The 16,776-nt window shown below is 39.1% G+C and overlaps 1 protein-coding gene across 5 annotated transcripts in view; it reads right to left on the minus strand.

The window, feature by feature from the left end:
* LOC132119536 (IQ motif and SEC7 domain-containing protein 1-like) overlaps positions 1-16,776 on the minus strand; it is a 187,709-nt gene that overhangs the window by 14,492 nt on the left and 156,441 nt on the right. For 4 of the 5 annotated variants that reach the window (XM_059529586.1, XM_059529585.1, XM_059529589.1 and 1 more), the window contains 2 exons: positions 2,224-2,497; positions 164-1,425 (listed from right to left, as the gene is read on the minus strand). In XM_059529586.1, the coding sequence (XP_059385569.1) occupies positions 164-1,425; positions 2,224-2,497 (1,536 nt within the window). Of the gene's footprint in view, positions 1-163; positions 1,426-2,223; positions 2,498-7,478; positions 7,724-16,776 lie in introns of those variants that run through there. The other variant, XM_059529588.1, reaches the window with a different exon arrangement.

Raw genomic sequence — 16,776 nt, forward strand, 5'->3', positions numbered from 1 at the left:
TAAGTTTGCTAATGCTGCTTTACATTCACAGTGTTCAAATTGTTATAGAGGCAGAAAATGGAAAACCCGGAGTGGATTTCGAATGGACTCTCTACTCCACTCAAATACTCTTTTCCCAAACTAGCTTTCTACAACCAAAAGCATGCATTCACACTTCACCTACTTGTTAAAAAGGTTCAGGCCGATACGATAGTGCCTCTTGCGGATGATATCGTTGCTAAACGCGGGTGAGTCCCAACTGTTGCGGGTCTCTTTATGATATGTCTGCTTGCTGAGAGTCTGCTCTCGAAGACTATCCCTGGATGAAGATTCCGAACTGCAGTTGATGGTATCATTGGAATTGGAAGTGCTGTTGATGCTGTCATTATCACCGTCAGAGAAGTCCGACTCAGATTTGCTCTGCCGGTTGGCAGTGCCGTTGATTGCCAGGTGGCTCTCCAGCTGCCGTGGCCGATGCCGAGGAGCATCGTCATCTCTTGCTGGTCCCCGTGGTGGTAGCGCATGAGAGGGGATGTGTTTCGGGCTGCCCTGCTTGCTGGCAATGCCCCGATCGTAAGCGTTCTGCCTCTTGAGAGAGCTTCGGTCAGAACGGTCGCTCAGTTCAACCGAGCTATCGCTGGGAGGTTCGATGGTGAGCAAGGGAAGGTGGTCTATCCTCAATCTCTGCTCTTGACACTCCAGAGACGGGGTGCTTCGGCAGCTAGTGTCTGTGTCGGCCTTTTCGTCCTTGTGAGCTAGAGACCAGTAATCCTGCGAGGAGTTCAAAGAACGTAGACGGAGGTCTGACTCTGTGCTAGAGTGTCTGTCAACTGCTTGTGATAAAGGAAGAGGAGGGGAGAGCTCTTCCTCATCTATATAAAGTGTCACATCGCTATACGAGGCTGTCATCTCGTCTCGCTTACGGTGGTCACTACTGTGGGAAGGCTTGATCTGGTAGGTAACCTCTTGCTCCCTGTCTGGATGACCTCTGGTTGGCTCTGGCTGTCCTTCGTCTCCATGTAGGCTGCGACAGTTCAGAGCATCATCTATCGACTCTGCTAATGATTTCACTTGTCGAGAGAAAACGTCCTCCAGCTCTGTAATGGCGTCTGTGAAATCGCTCTGGACCGCAGGTGACTTCATGTTGGTGGGGACCATCTCCCCCCGCTCCGATTGCACCAAGGCTCCTAGTTTAGAGCCATCGTCTGTAAGAGACACCTGCTTCCCCTCAAAATATGAACTGTGGACTTTTTCAGGTCCTTCAAATGAAAACTGCATTCTCATATTGGACAAAACTATGCGTCTGGACATGCGGTTCTCCGACATAGAACTCCTGAGGCGCTCAAAGTTCTTGTTCATCTGATATTGGCGGAAGGCAGTCTGGATTGTTCGCGCAGCATGTCGGGTTATAAAACGCCCTCCATATTTGCGCTCCAGCATCTCCACCTGTGGAAACACATAAAGATTACACACAACTTTTAGTGTTAGTAGTAAAACCCAAACGTGCAAATGTCCCTTCCTTCCTAAGTCTTACAGAATTTTAAAGTTGACAGGGATTTTGTTCTCCCTTCCATGACACAATATAACTTGACCAAACCTCAAGCCAAAAATGGTAAGCCACATAAATAGAAGATACAAATTTAAGCCACACATGGTTCTAACTATTAAAGCTTGGGTATTTTGCTAGATAGGATGGATAAAACAATTTCATCCCTTATAAAGGCATCATGGACTGAAGAACGCCTTTAGCATGGTACATAAGAAACCAGTTGTAACCCACTATCATGCAAAAGCCAGCTCAAGACCTTTTTAGCCTGAAGAATGGGCAGAACTAATCACATTTCTCAGATCTGTGGGACCTCACACAGAGACGGTGGGAAGCACGCCACTGGATAGTACCATGACACAGTCACTCTGAATACAAATCACTCTCCCAGCATGCATTTATGATTCTCATCTCACAAATCCTAAAAAGTTTCTCATTCATCTCATATCAGCCTTTGACTGTATAAAATTACTTCATATAAAAGACATCCAGTCACCACAAGCAACCTGAAGGAATTAATGTTCACCCAACTACAACAAACTAGATTTATTTACACAGTCCTTTGAGGCTAAGTAAATAAAGCATAAGATGAAGCCACTGAACCTCAATCACACTCATCACAATATGAATACAAATAGTTGGTGGAGAATTTATGGTTTCTTGGTAGCATTCCCGTTAAAGGTCATGAAGAAATCTACCTGTTTGTCTTGGAGGTCGGTTGAGAGCTCATAGCTCTCAGACAGTGATCGTGAGCGTTTGATGGCCTCCTCTTCTGCCTGTTTGCGAAGGATCGACTGGGAATGCTGGAGTTTGGGTCGCCGCGGGCGCTGCCGTACCTCGTGAGCATACAGTGGTGGGCCGTCGAAGTGCTCACCACTGATGATGGCACTGCGGCTCACCGGCCCTCGTAAGTAACCTCCACTGTTCTCTAGAGAGGGGCCTGCCTCACCACCCGGAGCCTCACCTTCCACACTGTAGACAGCACAAGAAAGAAATTGTAAGTTGATAGTGTGGGTTATAAAAAAATTGAACGAGTCACACTACACTGATCACATGGTCTGTTTTTGATTCACTAAAAATAACTGACTCATCTGTTTGTGAATTAGACTTTTCAGATAACGTCATTATTTTCCAATAAATGCTCTGTTTTTTCATCACATTAAATACAAATGGCAAAGTCACATTCATGGCTCTGTTAAATATGACAAAATATGAAGATTCAGACCAAGTTCTACAGACCAGCATTCCATACAGTACATAAAACACGTGCCACCTTGTTATTCCAGACACAAATCAAAGTTCCTTGTAAATCCCTTTATCTACTCCCACAAGTTTACGCATGAGATTACAAGTTGAGCTTTGAACATAAAAGCAAACGACTACTTTTATAGTAACACACAATGGTATGGTGCATCTCTGTCAAGATAAATAAAGAGAAACGAATACACGGACTCTTTGGGCAAAAATATAAGTGGAATGATCAACACTTCCTGCAGACAAAACTCACCGCTCACTGGATGTTCAAACAACAGTCTCAACACAGAACCCCCAGAGATTATCTTTCAATTGATTATGTTAGCATTTACTTTAGTACATTGGTGTAATCCATGAGTTTTAATCTATGTACTTTTTTATAACATACTGCCTCCGTAGTATGTGTTTTTAGCTGCTTATTCCTCCAGTACTGCATACTATGATAAAACAGTCTAGTGTCAGCTGTCACATACATCATGCTCACACACCAAACGACACACTCTGGACCATAGCTCAGAGAACCAACAGCATAATTCCTACCTGTCAACACCTTAGCAGAGGTATACCTGCTGCAGAAAATGGCTATTGTTGCTCGAGGGGATGAGTTAAAAGAAAACTGTGATACATCAGTTAACAGATAAAACAATCACACATACTTCAGCCACGCCATTTCTAATGTGATTGTTTGGAAAGGTCAAAGTACATAATGAGGGTTATTTGATTACAATACATATCAGTTACACCAGTGAAAGAGATATGACAGATATAGGTGATTTTGATGATGTTAGAAACATACAGTAGTCTTATCATAGTCAATCTCAGGACCAGTGACAAAATTCTTATGGATGAGGCTGGTTCAAGATTTAATATATATGTTAAGCAAATTATTTTCCATCTTTCATACGGTACATTATAATTTTTATTTATAATTTTCTATAATTTATTTTATTATACAAAGAGGTATATATTTATAATATCAGCCATAAATTGACAATAATTATCAGCTTTTCTGTATCTGCCAGACTTTTAATATCAATGCATGCTTAGATTTTTTTTTTTTTAATGAAAATATTGTCCCAGCACCAAGAAGGATCTTGATCCAAGAAGGTATCCTACTCTTCAGCTGTCATTATATTCCACAATATCCAAATCTGAATTCTTTCAGTACATGTTTGTTTTGCACCTTTACTGCTTCTCATCTACACACTTGTACTTCCTTTTATCAACTAAGTGCCAGCAGATAAACTTTGATGGGTCGAAGGTATAGAGAGTGTTCTCACACTTCGTGCCAGGTCTGTATTCACCTGCTGCTTCTGTAAAAATACTCTGAAATACAGATTCAAAAGGGAGGTCAACACGACAATCAGACATGAACATTTCCCTCAGACTCACAGGTCATGCCAATTATTGTGCACACATAATGCCACACAATACAGCTGATATAAAATAACTTATCAAATATAAATAAAAAATAATAAAAATGTACAAATAAAAACATGATAAATGACTAAAACTTAAAATAATAATAATACTGAAGGTATAAAAATATCTAATATCTAAAAATTGGCCTTAGGGTTACTTAGGGTAATATCATCAACACTAAATGAACAATTGTATAAAATGGTACTGACAAAAATCACAATGTTCATCTATAAGTAAATATAAAATGAACAAAAGTCACTCTACTGTACTCGTGAAACACTACTTATTCAAATCTCACACTTAAAAGCTGTATATTATTCACTAAAAAGAACTTAATCATAAGAATTATTCATTTAGGAATAAGACTACACCGACTGCTTTGTCTATTTCATGCTGTAACTTCAGTAGCCCTTGTTTCATGTATATTTCTACATGCACACATAAATACCTTCACCCTGTCCACAGAGGTTGGTAATAAAGGAAGATAACCATGTTTTGTTTTATGTGATTGTATGTTATATGGAAACACGACACAAGGTAATTCAGATGATGAATCTGGCAGCCAATTTCCCCAAATCTCTGCACTGAGGCTATGCAGCTCGAATGACTTCCGGTGTCTGATGCCTGATGTCTCCTGAAAGAGCTCTCAGGGGACCCCTTGAAGGGTGGCAGCAAATACAATTTTCATTTTGTTTGGTTGCCATCTCATCTCTCTGAGTAGAGCCAGGTTTAGACTCCCTCTAAACTTTGATAGATGATGGTGCCTGAAAAAGTCGCAATTATTATGAACACAAGCGATATTTAATCCTTTGAGGATGCCAGATGACAGGTCTGTGAATAGATTCAATGGAAAAATGTAAGAAAATAAATACATTGGAAGTGTTTAGAGATCATCACAGTGATGGTGTGGGGGAAAAACTTGCTGAAATGGAGGACATCCATTCATCTCAGGGCAAAACAATGGGCTAAATGTTCAAGGTTGAGTCGCTAAATTTAAACTACAAGGCGGGATAAAGCTGAATGAGTGGCAATCCAGCTCTCATTTAAATTTTCTGGCTCATGTTATTTAATAAGACCGTGAACGAAATAGCAAATTGAATTTAATGAGGAAGAAAGCCTTAATTGAGCTGAGGACTGTGCTCTCAAATCTATACGCTGGTGCTCAAAACACTAATTAGAAATGGGATAATTGTTAAAATGGGCACAGATTAGCTTCTAAGTGCGTCAAGTTTTAACTTACTTTCTTGCGCCATTCCAAAAATGTCTTGTAATGAAACAAACAGACCACTAGGGGCACCAATGGGCATTTCAGTCCAGCCAGCTTTAAAGGAATCATTCACACAAGAATAAAAAAATCTGTTTTGAACAACATGAGGGTGATATTTTTGGCTAAACCATCTCTTCAACAAAATATCTGTATTTTATCACACCCAAAATGTAGTTTACAGTATATAAATGGGCGGTTTTATTTAATCAAGCGAAATGTGAAGACAGCGGAGGCTGTCATTCTCAAATCCATAACTCAAGACAGCTGGCCAAGTTCTGTATTTTCCAGAGGGTCTCATTAGGCAGCAAGATGAGGCGTTTCTATAGGACTGGTTTGGGCTTCAGTCATGTCCAGCTAAGAGAAATATGGGAGGTTCTGACAAAGGGTAAAAGAACACAAGTGCTAACAAGATGGTGAGGTGTTAGGATCTGACAGAAGATGAAATGCACCATCTCTTGCTCTCCCCTGGAGTTCACCTTAATGAGAATCTCAAAAGAAAACCTCTATCTCTCAGAGCTTAATTACTTGTTTGAAACTCAAAGCCAAGAAACTGTTGACTTACAACATGCAGATATAAAGAGGAACTAATCACTGGCAATTTCAATCATCTACAATTCCCATGAGTTAAAGTACAACAGAAGTGTCCACAATTCTGCATTTTTTTTAAAAATTTCTTTTTAGGCAGCAATTTCTGCTGAGCTTACCTCATCTAATTGACTGTGAAGTGGAGGTGTAGATGCTGAATCCAACAAAGAAAACTAACAAGCTCATTTACATTTCACGACCTAAATCACATTTCATTTGAACTCTTGGGTGCTAATTTTGGATTTTTTTTCATGTCCTGAACCTTTAGAAGCTCTAATGGTTTTACTGCCACCCTGACAACTGATTTTATTTATTAAGAAACATTTCTGATTATTATCAAGGTTGAAAACAATTGTACTGCTTAATATTTTTGTGGATATTTCTAAATGTAAAAAAAAAAAGTAATTTAAAGAAGCAAATCTTACTGAGCCCTAAACAACCTCAGGCTTCTGAGGCTTTGTGGGGACAGAAGAAGCTGTCAAAATTACAGATGGGGGCTTTCCCCCAGAATTACGCACATATATGTTTCACTGTCATTGTTCGGTATGTGTGTGATCTTTAAGACCCTCACATGACACAAGGTTTAAATCCAGGATTGAGAGCCTTAGAGGACCAGTCAGGCTGCATTCACAAGAGTGCAACTTTGCATGAATGCAGCCCTGTTGATGACTGGGAAATGCTCCGGCATCTTACATAAAGTACTCATTGTTCAAATAAAGCTTGTTTTACTGACATCAACAACACTTATTCTGGTATTACATGAATTTCAATAGGCCTGATCCACTAATATACATACATGTCTCTGTTTGTTATGATTAATAAGATCTAATTGTTTTGTTGGCAATGCCACCATGGCACTTTCCAATGAGCAAGTTAGGAAAATACACAACTGAAAAACTCACACACACAAATACTTCATGCATTAGCAATAAAAACATGCAAAATGGCTAATGTAGAGACCTCACTGAAAAAAAGCTATTCTAGCTATCATTTCTGACTAACACAATCTGCATTTACAATCAGTGATGGATAGAGTTCATCAATGACAAAAAGAAAAACAGAAAAGGAAAAATTTTGAATGGCATTACTGCAAATTTTCATGGAAATGACATGGATATAAATGTGTCTGATCAACTGAAACATCACTCAAAAGCACAACTAGAAGCAGAAGTGTGCTCAGAGCAACAATGGAGGGGTTTGCGCAAGACAGGAAGATCCCCTATAATTGAAAGCAGGTAAATGAAACAAAGAGCCACAGAGCAAGATGTCTCATAAAACATTTGTGATCTACTTACAAACACATCCAGATTCTACGATACACCACGACCCAATGAATAAAAACACAGTAGAGACACACTTTAAACTTATTTCTACTTCTATACATGTTCTTACACACACACAGACACATACACAGATAAATCTTACCAGCTCCCCAGTTCCAGCAGAGACTGGCTTCTGTCTGAAGCACAGTGCAAACACCACATGTCGATCTCTGATCACTACAAACATCAACATCTCTTTGGCATGTGGCTTCCCATCTCCTCGCCAGGCAAAGCCGTCTCATAGGAAAAACAGGCACACTTTCAGTCCCACTAAAGTCCACTAATTCCTTACCGTCTCCGTTGTGAGCACTCTTTCCTTCTCTCCTTTTTCCTCTGACTTTGTGGAAGGGGTGCTCTGAGGGGTGTGCAGAGAAGGGGCGGGAATTCCACAGTCAGGAAAACTAATTAGCCTACGTGATGGTCGGAATATAAACGACCAGCCCGACCCAAAGACGAGGGAACAGGCCGGCCCGCCGAGTCTGGAGCAAAAGAGCCAAAAGAACGTAGGCTGGAAAGCCACGAAAGGATCGGGAAGCCCCTCTAGAATGACAAAGGGATGTGAGTCTATAAATAGACCGATCACAGGATGGACTAAAACTGGATGGATTGGATAGAGGAAGTCCGGCGCTCTCTCAGGTTTCAACGGCTGCAGTAATATGAGCTCGTAACGTGTCGCACACACGCTCCAGACTGGACTGGAGAAGTGCAGCCAAAAAGTGTTCTTTACTCAACGGCCAGTTTACACACCCATGATGAAACCTGAAGAAAGTTACAACCCAGCTTTGTAATTTGTGATGTGAATTAAAGCAGCTGTGTGGATTTCTATTGCCTTAAAAAGATACTTTACCCCAAAAAGTGTCATCATTTAATCACCCTCATGTCATTCCAAACCCTTTCTTTTCTTCTGTGGAAAACACAAAAGAACAACTGTTTTGTCTATGCAATAAAAAGCCAGTGGGTCTAAAACAAAACTGGACCCCATAGACCTTGATTGGCAGGTATTTTTTTTAGGTAAAATAAAATAAAATTGCACATAAGAAAAAAAGTCACACAGGTTTGGAACGACACGAGACTGACTAAATAAACATTTATTCTTAGGATGAACTCTCCTTTCAAATGCAAAAAGCCTCAATGAGGAAAACCTAAAAACTTTCTAAAGTGCATAAAAAAATGTAAAAAATGTTTTCCAGCTGACGCCTTTTTCACAGACAAGGATCAGTTGTCTTCTGGACACACACACACACACACACACACACACACACACACACACACACACACACACACACACACACACACACACACACACACACACACACACACAGCTGTATTTATAACATCTCTATAATCTTTTCCCTCCTCCCGTCTACTTACACAAAGAGGGCGGCCTGGCTTACGCATTTCCTTTCTGACATCATTACCTAAACAATGGGCGTCACTCAGGCAAAGCCTAGATACTATCGCCCGCCCAAATGTGCAGTTTAGAGTGTCTGTGGGGCGAGAGAAAATAACCTCACAGTGTAGACTAGCTTGGTTTTAGGAGTCTCATCCAAAAGAGAAATGAAAAAGTCAACACGAATAGCTCCCACGTGGCCACATCTTGGAATCTGGTGTCTAACGGCCGAGAAGTGATGTTCTCTAATTAGACTAAAATCTCAAAGGGCCTCTCTTATTTCCTTTTCCCTGCTCTCGTCCTGAACTAAGAATCCCTACAGGAAGACTAAAACAGGTTAAAACTAGACCAAGGGAGTCCAGACAGCCATATTAACATCTGTTCTTCAATGTTAGCCTCAAGATGTACATGTGCTATTTGTCAAAGATCTTCAGCTCTGAAGTGGAAAGCAGAATCGCAGCAAGAAACTGAAATACTGATCATGTATGCCTTTACGGAGCCAGTTTGGTAATGTCTCGGCACACAAGGAATAAATTAAATCATTGGTGACGGCGTCTAATGGGTCTGAGGAGTCATACATTTAATAGCACATGACTCACTCCCAAAATGCAGAGACCAAATGAGATGGACACATGCATGAATACCGAAACATCACCAAACTGATGAATTGCTACTTTGTATGTACAAACGAATGCAGTTGAAGTCAGTGAGGCAAAAACCCATTTCACTTTTCTAGCTTATACAAAGCGGGAGGTCACTGTGACTTAGTGCTTTTAGAGCCACCTGACAGAGTTCATTATTGAGGTCCTCAAATCTTTTGATGCTAAAAGGCTTGGAGAGCAATACAATCTTTCCTGCTTGTCAGAATAAGGCTTCAAGGAAAACAGCGTGACAAATTTATTCATGTGATTCTAGGTCCACTAAAACACTACAATGGCTGTAGAAAACATCTCTTTGTAATATATATTTGAAGAATATTCAGCAATTTGGAGCTGTATGGGGAAAAAAGGAGGCGGCAAAGTAACTTATGTAACTTAAATTTTAGACGTTTTGTTTTTACTCAAATGAAAATAGTTCCACACAAAGCCATAGCAGAACCGTGCAACACTGCACAACATCAGCTAAATGAATTATTCACTGACTCACTCACTATATATTTGTTTTTAAGTCTCAATGACCCACTCCTTTTTATTTTTGCCTTTTCTTAACCAGCTGTCATTGCTATTCTCAGCCTACAATCTGGCCTGACAGACAGCTGAGCTTTCTGTGAACTCGAAAGACAGGATCCTAAAGTGTCATTCCAGTGCTGACTTCATTCTCATCGTCAATCCGTGGAACAAATTCAGTTCCAGGAGATGAATATGGAAAAGACATATATTTAAAAAGAGTTTTTCCTGTTAACATACCGCTGATTCCTAAGAAACAAAACCTATTGAATCTACAGTACAAGTGTGAATTAAATTACAGCCTGAGGTCATGATAGAACAGCTTAATCTCTGATTTCATTTGCGTCTGTCTGGAAAAAACAAAAACTCATTACTGAAATCTGTCTACAGTGACACAAGTCCCTAGTGTTATTCTGCAATGGATTTTTGTGTGAAATTACATGTTATCTCCACTATGGATAATGAACTCATTTCTTTCCGTCTCAATAGTTACATTGTGATTCTGTCTTAAAGAGATATTTCTGTTTTATAACACAAAGAGAAAATAATTGTAAGAGTGTATTCTTTTGTTTATATATGCACATGAAAATATATAATATAATATAATATAATATAATATAATATAATATAATATAATATTCACTCTAAAAAGTGAATATGGGCCTAAAAAAGCACCCCAAAACATTAATAAAAGTGATCCATATGATGTGCACTGTATTTCATGACTTTACAGACATGACTTTTAAAGCCATATGGCAGGTTCAGAATACTTTTATAGTGTTTTTATTTTTGTCATTTTTTAGCTTGACAGTCCAGACCAAGATCAACCAAGTAATTCTTCAAAATTTGTCCTTTCCTCTACCGAAGAAAGTCAGCATGAGGGTGAGTAAATGATGCCATTTTATTTTTATTTGTTTGGTTGAACAATCCACTTAAGCCCTCTCAGTGTTATGATGTGAAATCAGAAACCTACAGACTAGTGTTTTAGGTAACAGCCACTCTATAATCTATACAGCAACAAAACAATAACAACAATCACAAAATAGTACAGAATGATTTCAATGACCATTCCAAGGAACTTAAAGTGGGTTTGCAATGCACATCACCCTCATTTCATGTACACATAATTATATGGCATAGGCCATCCGCCTGTCAGCCGCCCCAGCACGAGATGAAGACATGTTTGTCTTTAGGTCCAGCTGTAATTTAGGGATCATTAAGCCGCTTTGAGTTAAGTGCTCCTTGCACCTTTCTTTTCATCTAAAGAGCAGCGGTGGACTAGTAAACTCCAGTTAATAGCATTGCTTGCTGTGTATCAGCACATATTGTTCGTTCTCTCAATGCTAATGTCTGAACAGTGAGTTCTCTCCAAACCGACCCAATATTAAGCTACAACCTATAAGGAGCAAGTTCCAACTCAGTCCTGATTGACAGATAACCATTTCCTGTTTAGGTTATAAAGTCTGCAGTCAAGTTTGATCAACACAGTCCATTTAAGGATATATAAACATGTGATTGGTTGGGTGAAGTTGACCTCCATCTATATTTGCCATCACCTCCCGCCCTCCATACGCCATAGTTGTGCTTAAACACGCTTTTGGCTTCTCTCACAGACCTAATCTCTAATCTGATGGATCCTGTCCACGTGTGGTCCTCCATCACGGTTTCCCCTGCGTGGGTCTTTGTGATGGATTAAGTGTTGTACCGTTGCACTCCCTCCATCCGATGCAACACAATCACTTCTGCTTCCTGCATCCTGAATAAAACAGCAAATAGCTTCCCTGCAGAGGAAATGCGGTTCAGGTCAGTCAGGGTCAGATATTTTTTAAAAGGTTTTATTCTTCCTTATCGTCACCATGCTTGAGAGCTGCCTTATGGGTTGAAATAGTGCAGCTCCAGTTACCTCTCTATTTCAACCAGCAGCGATAATACAACAAATGTGGTAAATTTCATCAGACCTGCAACACCAAACAGACTCTATTTTGTCTTCCAAGTGCCAAGTGTCAGTGCCGTTACATTGATGTTAGCCATTGACTAATGACAAACAGGCTTGCCTGATAGAATCATTTGCATAAAATGTTTATATTATAAAAATTAAAAAAAGTTATATTACATTAATGAAGGTGTCCCTTAAAGTAACATCTTTTATAATAAGGGAGCCTGCAGTGGCTTTGCCTTATTCCACAAAACTGATCAAATAAATGAGGAAAAACTTATAACATATCATTGAATTATTGAGTATAAGTACTTTGAAAGGAGTCAACCAAGTGCTTTCATTTGTATTTAAACACACTGGGATTTTTTATCAAATTTGTTGAGCCAGTGCCTTTGGTTTTTCTAGTTCTTTTGGTGTCCTAAGACTGATAGAAATAACAGAAATGATAAAAACTTAGTTTGAGAGCGTAGAGGAACTGATTCGTTCACATTACAGTGGAGTGGCTGGGCATCACTTGTTAAACCTGATTATTTAAAATTTAAGCTTAGGGGCGGCAGTGGCTCAGTGGTTCATGTAGGTTGTCTACAAACCAGAAGGTTGGTGGTTCAATCCCCGGCTCCACCTGACCAAGTGTCGAGGTGTCCTTGAGTAAGACACCTAACCCCAGCTGCTCCCGACGAGCTGGATGGCGCCTTGAATGGCTGACACCGCAGTCCGTGTATGAATGAGTGTGTGAATGGGTGAATGTGAGGCAACTTGTAAAGCGCTTTGGATGGCCATGTGGTCTGTTGAAAGCGCTTTATAAATGCAGTTCATTTAAGCTATAATGATGCGGGCTGATGGCTTAACTTAAAGCATATAACATCAACATACAACCTCGTAGTTCACAGTAGGTCTGTTTATTGCACTCTGTAATAAAACAACATTTACAATCAGTTAATCAGAATCAAGTGTTCAACAGAGTTGTTCCCTTCACCCAAACAAAAACAGTATTGCTTAGTTTAGTTTGGACCTATTACAGGAGCTTTGGAGGATGAGGCTTTTAATTTAGATTGATCAGGAAGTCTTCCAAATGAAGTCTTTTCTATATAAAGTTAAGCTCTTAAGGTTTGTTGGGTGCAGCACTGTAGTTTCTTCCCTCCCTGCCTGCTCCATCCTAGTCTCAGCCTCAGCCGTCACGCCCATGGACCATTGGCTAAACATCTGATGCATATGGGACACAAAAGTACAAAGATGCTGTGGCGCCAAACCCTCTCACGAAAGAAGAAAGCCAACGTGTTTACAACTGTGACGACGAGTGCTTATGAGGATCAACTAAACACTGGAGTTTCAAATGTATGTGAAATATTGAAAGTTCGTGGCATAGAAACTTTAAAATACATCTGAGAGTTTTACACACCAGTCTGTTATTGTGGTGACATTTCCACACCCTGAAACATGATGCTGAACGAAACGAACTGTGATTGGTAGGTTGACATGTTGGTCAAATGGCCTCATTGGCGGGCCTTGGCCAATGAAAGCTGCTATGGATTCCAGACCTTCAGCCATCAGACTAAAGGTCTGGCTATGCGAGACTAGCTCTGTCCTGGCAGCAGGAAGGGACAGAGTAGCGCCATCTAGAGCTGGAGCTCTGCCTAGCAGCTGTCAATGTCTCAAATTCGGATCTCCAGACTGCCCCAAGATGACAGGCATCTAACAGTGGGCGGTATCTGCCAGCCTGATACATGACCCTCAGATTGCCATCTTTTGAGTCCATAAAGGAAGCAGACAGAGAAAAATGAAGGAACAGACACAGCCGGGCTGCACGGGTACTAAAGAAAGAACAATGTTCAATGAAAAATGATGTTGCTTCAGAACGATTGATTCCCACATGCAAATATTGATTCTTACTGTTTTTCACTACTTTTATTTAGCATGAAAATGATATGCTTTGAAAGGAAAATAATTCCATTAGGTCAGTCACAGCACATATAATATTCAAACAGAGAAAGCAATGTAGTATTGAAATATTTCACTAAAAACTAAGCTATATGACATTATTTATAGGCTAATAGTTTATGCTCTTAGATAAAACTTTACAGGTTGTTCAACCATTGATTATTTTCTATAAATGTTTTTAATAAATGGAATCATTGCTCTCTTGCTGATTTTGATTGCTTCCATTGTCCTCATTTGAAAGTCGTTTTGGATGAAAGCGTCTGCTAAATGACTAAATGGAAATGGAAAACACTCAGATTTTTCTGTATATTATTCATTGCACACCGTTCAGAAATATAAAGACATCTCTTATGTTCACGAGGCTGTATTTATTCGATCAAAAATACAGTAAAAAGAAATCAATCAACATTTATTACTTTTATCAATATCGAAAACAGTTGAACTGAACAGTTGTATTGACAACTGTAAAAAGATTTTTCAGGATTCTTTGATGAATACAATTCAAAAGAAAAGCTATAATTTAAAATAGATGTAATTAAAAAAATGTAAAAGTCTTTACTGTCACTTTAAATCTAACTGACCCCTAACTTTTAAATACATGATGTACATAATACATGATTTTAAATACATGATGCCTTTTTAATGCAAATAATGGCTTTTTAATGTTAAGTTGAGTCTATTAATTACTCATAAAACACAAAAATGTCTATTTTATTAAGGTATAGGTATAAATGATCAAATATTTGCCATTTAGTACATTTGTTTAGATCAAAAATGAAATAAAAGGTATTCTCCATTCCTAAAGCAAGGACAGCAAAGGTTCATCTGTGTATGTTTGTCTCTTTAGGCACCTTGATTGATGGGTAGTGACTAGACGAGTCCCATCTCATTACAGTGAGAGACATGTTGACAGTAAAAGAGGCAACTGACACATACAGATCTCAGTCTCTCTCTATTCAAGCTTCAAGGTGGTTTTATTAACAAATGATCACCCTTTCACACACTGTGAACTCTCTATTCCACAACTTCATCTGTAATTATGCTGCAAATGTAAATGCGCTAGTGATATGCCATTGCTAAATGCAAATGCATTATCTGAAAGAACAGCAGCCACACATCACACGCGTCCAAACAACCTTAAATCCAACAACAGTAAGGGTGCTTAACCTACCCGTGATGCCAGCTGTCAAAACACAACACAAATCTCCAGTCCCTCGCTTGAAATTCCTTTACTGGAGGTCACCAAAAATGTGTCAATTTGTTTCCTATAAATTCCATTGCCATAGGCTACACGCACTCGGGGCATTAAGACGCAAGCAGCACTGCTGTCTGCTCCAGTCATAGCATTAGCACTGGCACCAGGTAATGTCTCTGCCGACCGCCCTACCGTGTGTCTTCCTGCTCTGCCGAGGAGGGATCAGGGAGTGGTAATGGGGAAGTGCTGAGTGTGTGTGTGTGTGTCTGTGTGTGTTGAGGTTTAAAGGAAGGGAGTGGTGATTGCACAGCTGATTGCTTTCTCTGAATTGTGCGTGATTTGAAGTCAGAGTGAATGTGAAACCATGCTGGAGATCCTGTGACAAATAATCATATTTTCTTATCGTAATGCAACTCTTATCGAATGCTTGTATTTGCAAATGCAATCTAGCTAGGGTTATTAACTAAAATCATTAACAAAAACATTTCATTACTTGAAATAAAAAAACTTGAGAACTATGGAGGATGATTATTATTTATATGTAACCTGATTATTTTTACTCGCCAAAAGAAAAACAATGTCTAAAACAGACAGAGTTATGAATAAATCTTCTAGAGGTGGGCCATTTGACTTGAGCTTTTGTTAGATCCTGTAATGAGTTCTAATACAAAAAGAGAGTGAATCATTTTCTACATTCTGTGTTCATACAAATGAGATGACACGGAATAATTTTTTACAATAACGTCAGTGGGGGAGAAATTTATACGGTCATCCATCCGAACAATCCCAAGGCTCATAACGTGCGGCAGATCAAATGATCAATTTCACTCACATGTGGAAGGTTTCACACAAGGACCTTTGTGAGAACTTCAAGGCGCATGTCAAAGTCATTTTCTCTCAGTATGTAAGAATGTGGCATGAAATGTGAGAAGGACTGGAGTGTTTTCAATTTAAGTGTTCAGAGAAACTTTGATTTATTTCATCTCTAAAAATTGTGTTTTATAAACGATCACAGCCCTGACCTTTTTTTTTTTTAAATCACAATGATTCAGAAGTGTTCCTCCACATCATCCTTGTAACATTTTATCATGGTAACCATAGTTTCAACCAAAATACTATGATTGTCATAATCAATGTTTGTAAGAGCCATATTGAAAATCAACATTCTGAATGGTGGAAAGTTTCTACACCAAATGCTATTTTGTCATCATCTTATACTGTGGCAGGAGGCAAAAACAACAATAAAAAACACCCTATCTACATATCAATCAAACCAATTTCCAATCAAAACCAGTTCCCAGAACAAAGATGATCAGAAGGTCTAATTCTCTTTCTCCTGGTGATGAATTCATTTGTGGTTTCAAGGGTAGAGCATAACAAAACAACAATTTGTGTCAGCCATTTAGTTCATGAATATGAAATGACATTACATGCAGCCCTTCAACTATAATCACATGAAAGTCAAGCCAAGTCACCTTTATTTATATAGCACTTTTAACAACACAGATTGTAACAGAACAGCATTAAATAAGAAAATAGTGTGTCAATAATGCAAAAAGTCAGTTCATCATTGAATTAATTGACATCATCATCATCCAGCTCAGTTAAAGAATTAAAATGTTACGGAAAATCGCTGTGAAACATCAGGAGAACGTCAAGGAATGTTTAGAATGAACACATTACACTGTGAAAAAAATATTTATGGTGGCTTACAAACATACATCATTTGATATCTCCAGTGAAAATATTAAAACTGCTGAAATGAACAGATTGGGA

This window comes from Carassius carassius, chromosome 38 (assembly GCF_963082965.1).
Source record: "Carassius carassius chromosome 38, fCarCar2.1, whole genome shotgun sequence".
In the NCBI taxonomy this organism is placed as follows: Eukaryota; Metazoa; Chordata; class Actinopteri; order Cypriniformes; family Cyprinidae; genus Carassius; species Carassius carassius.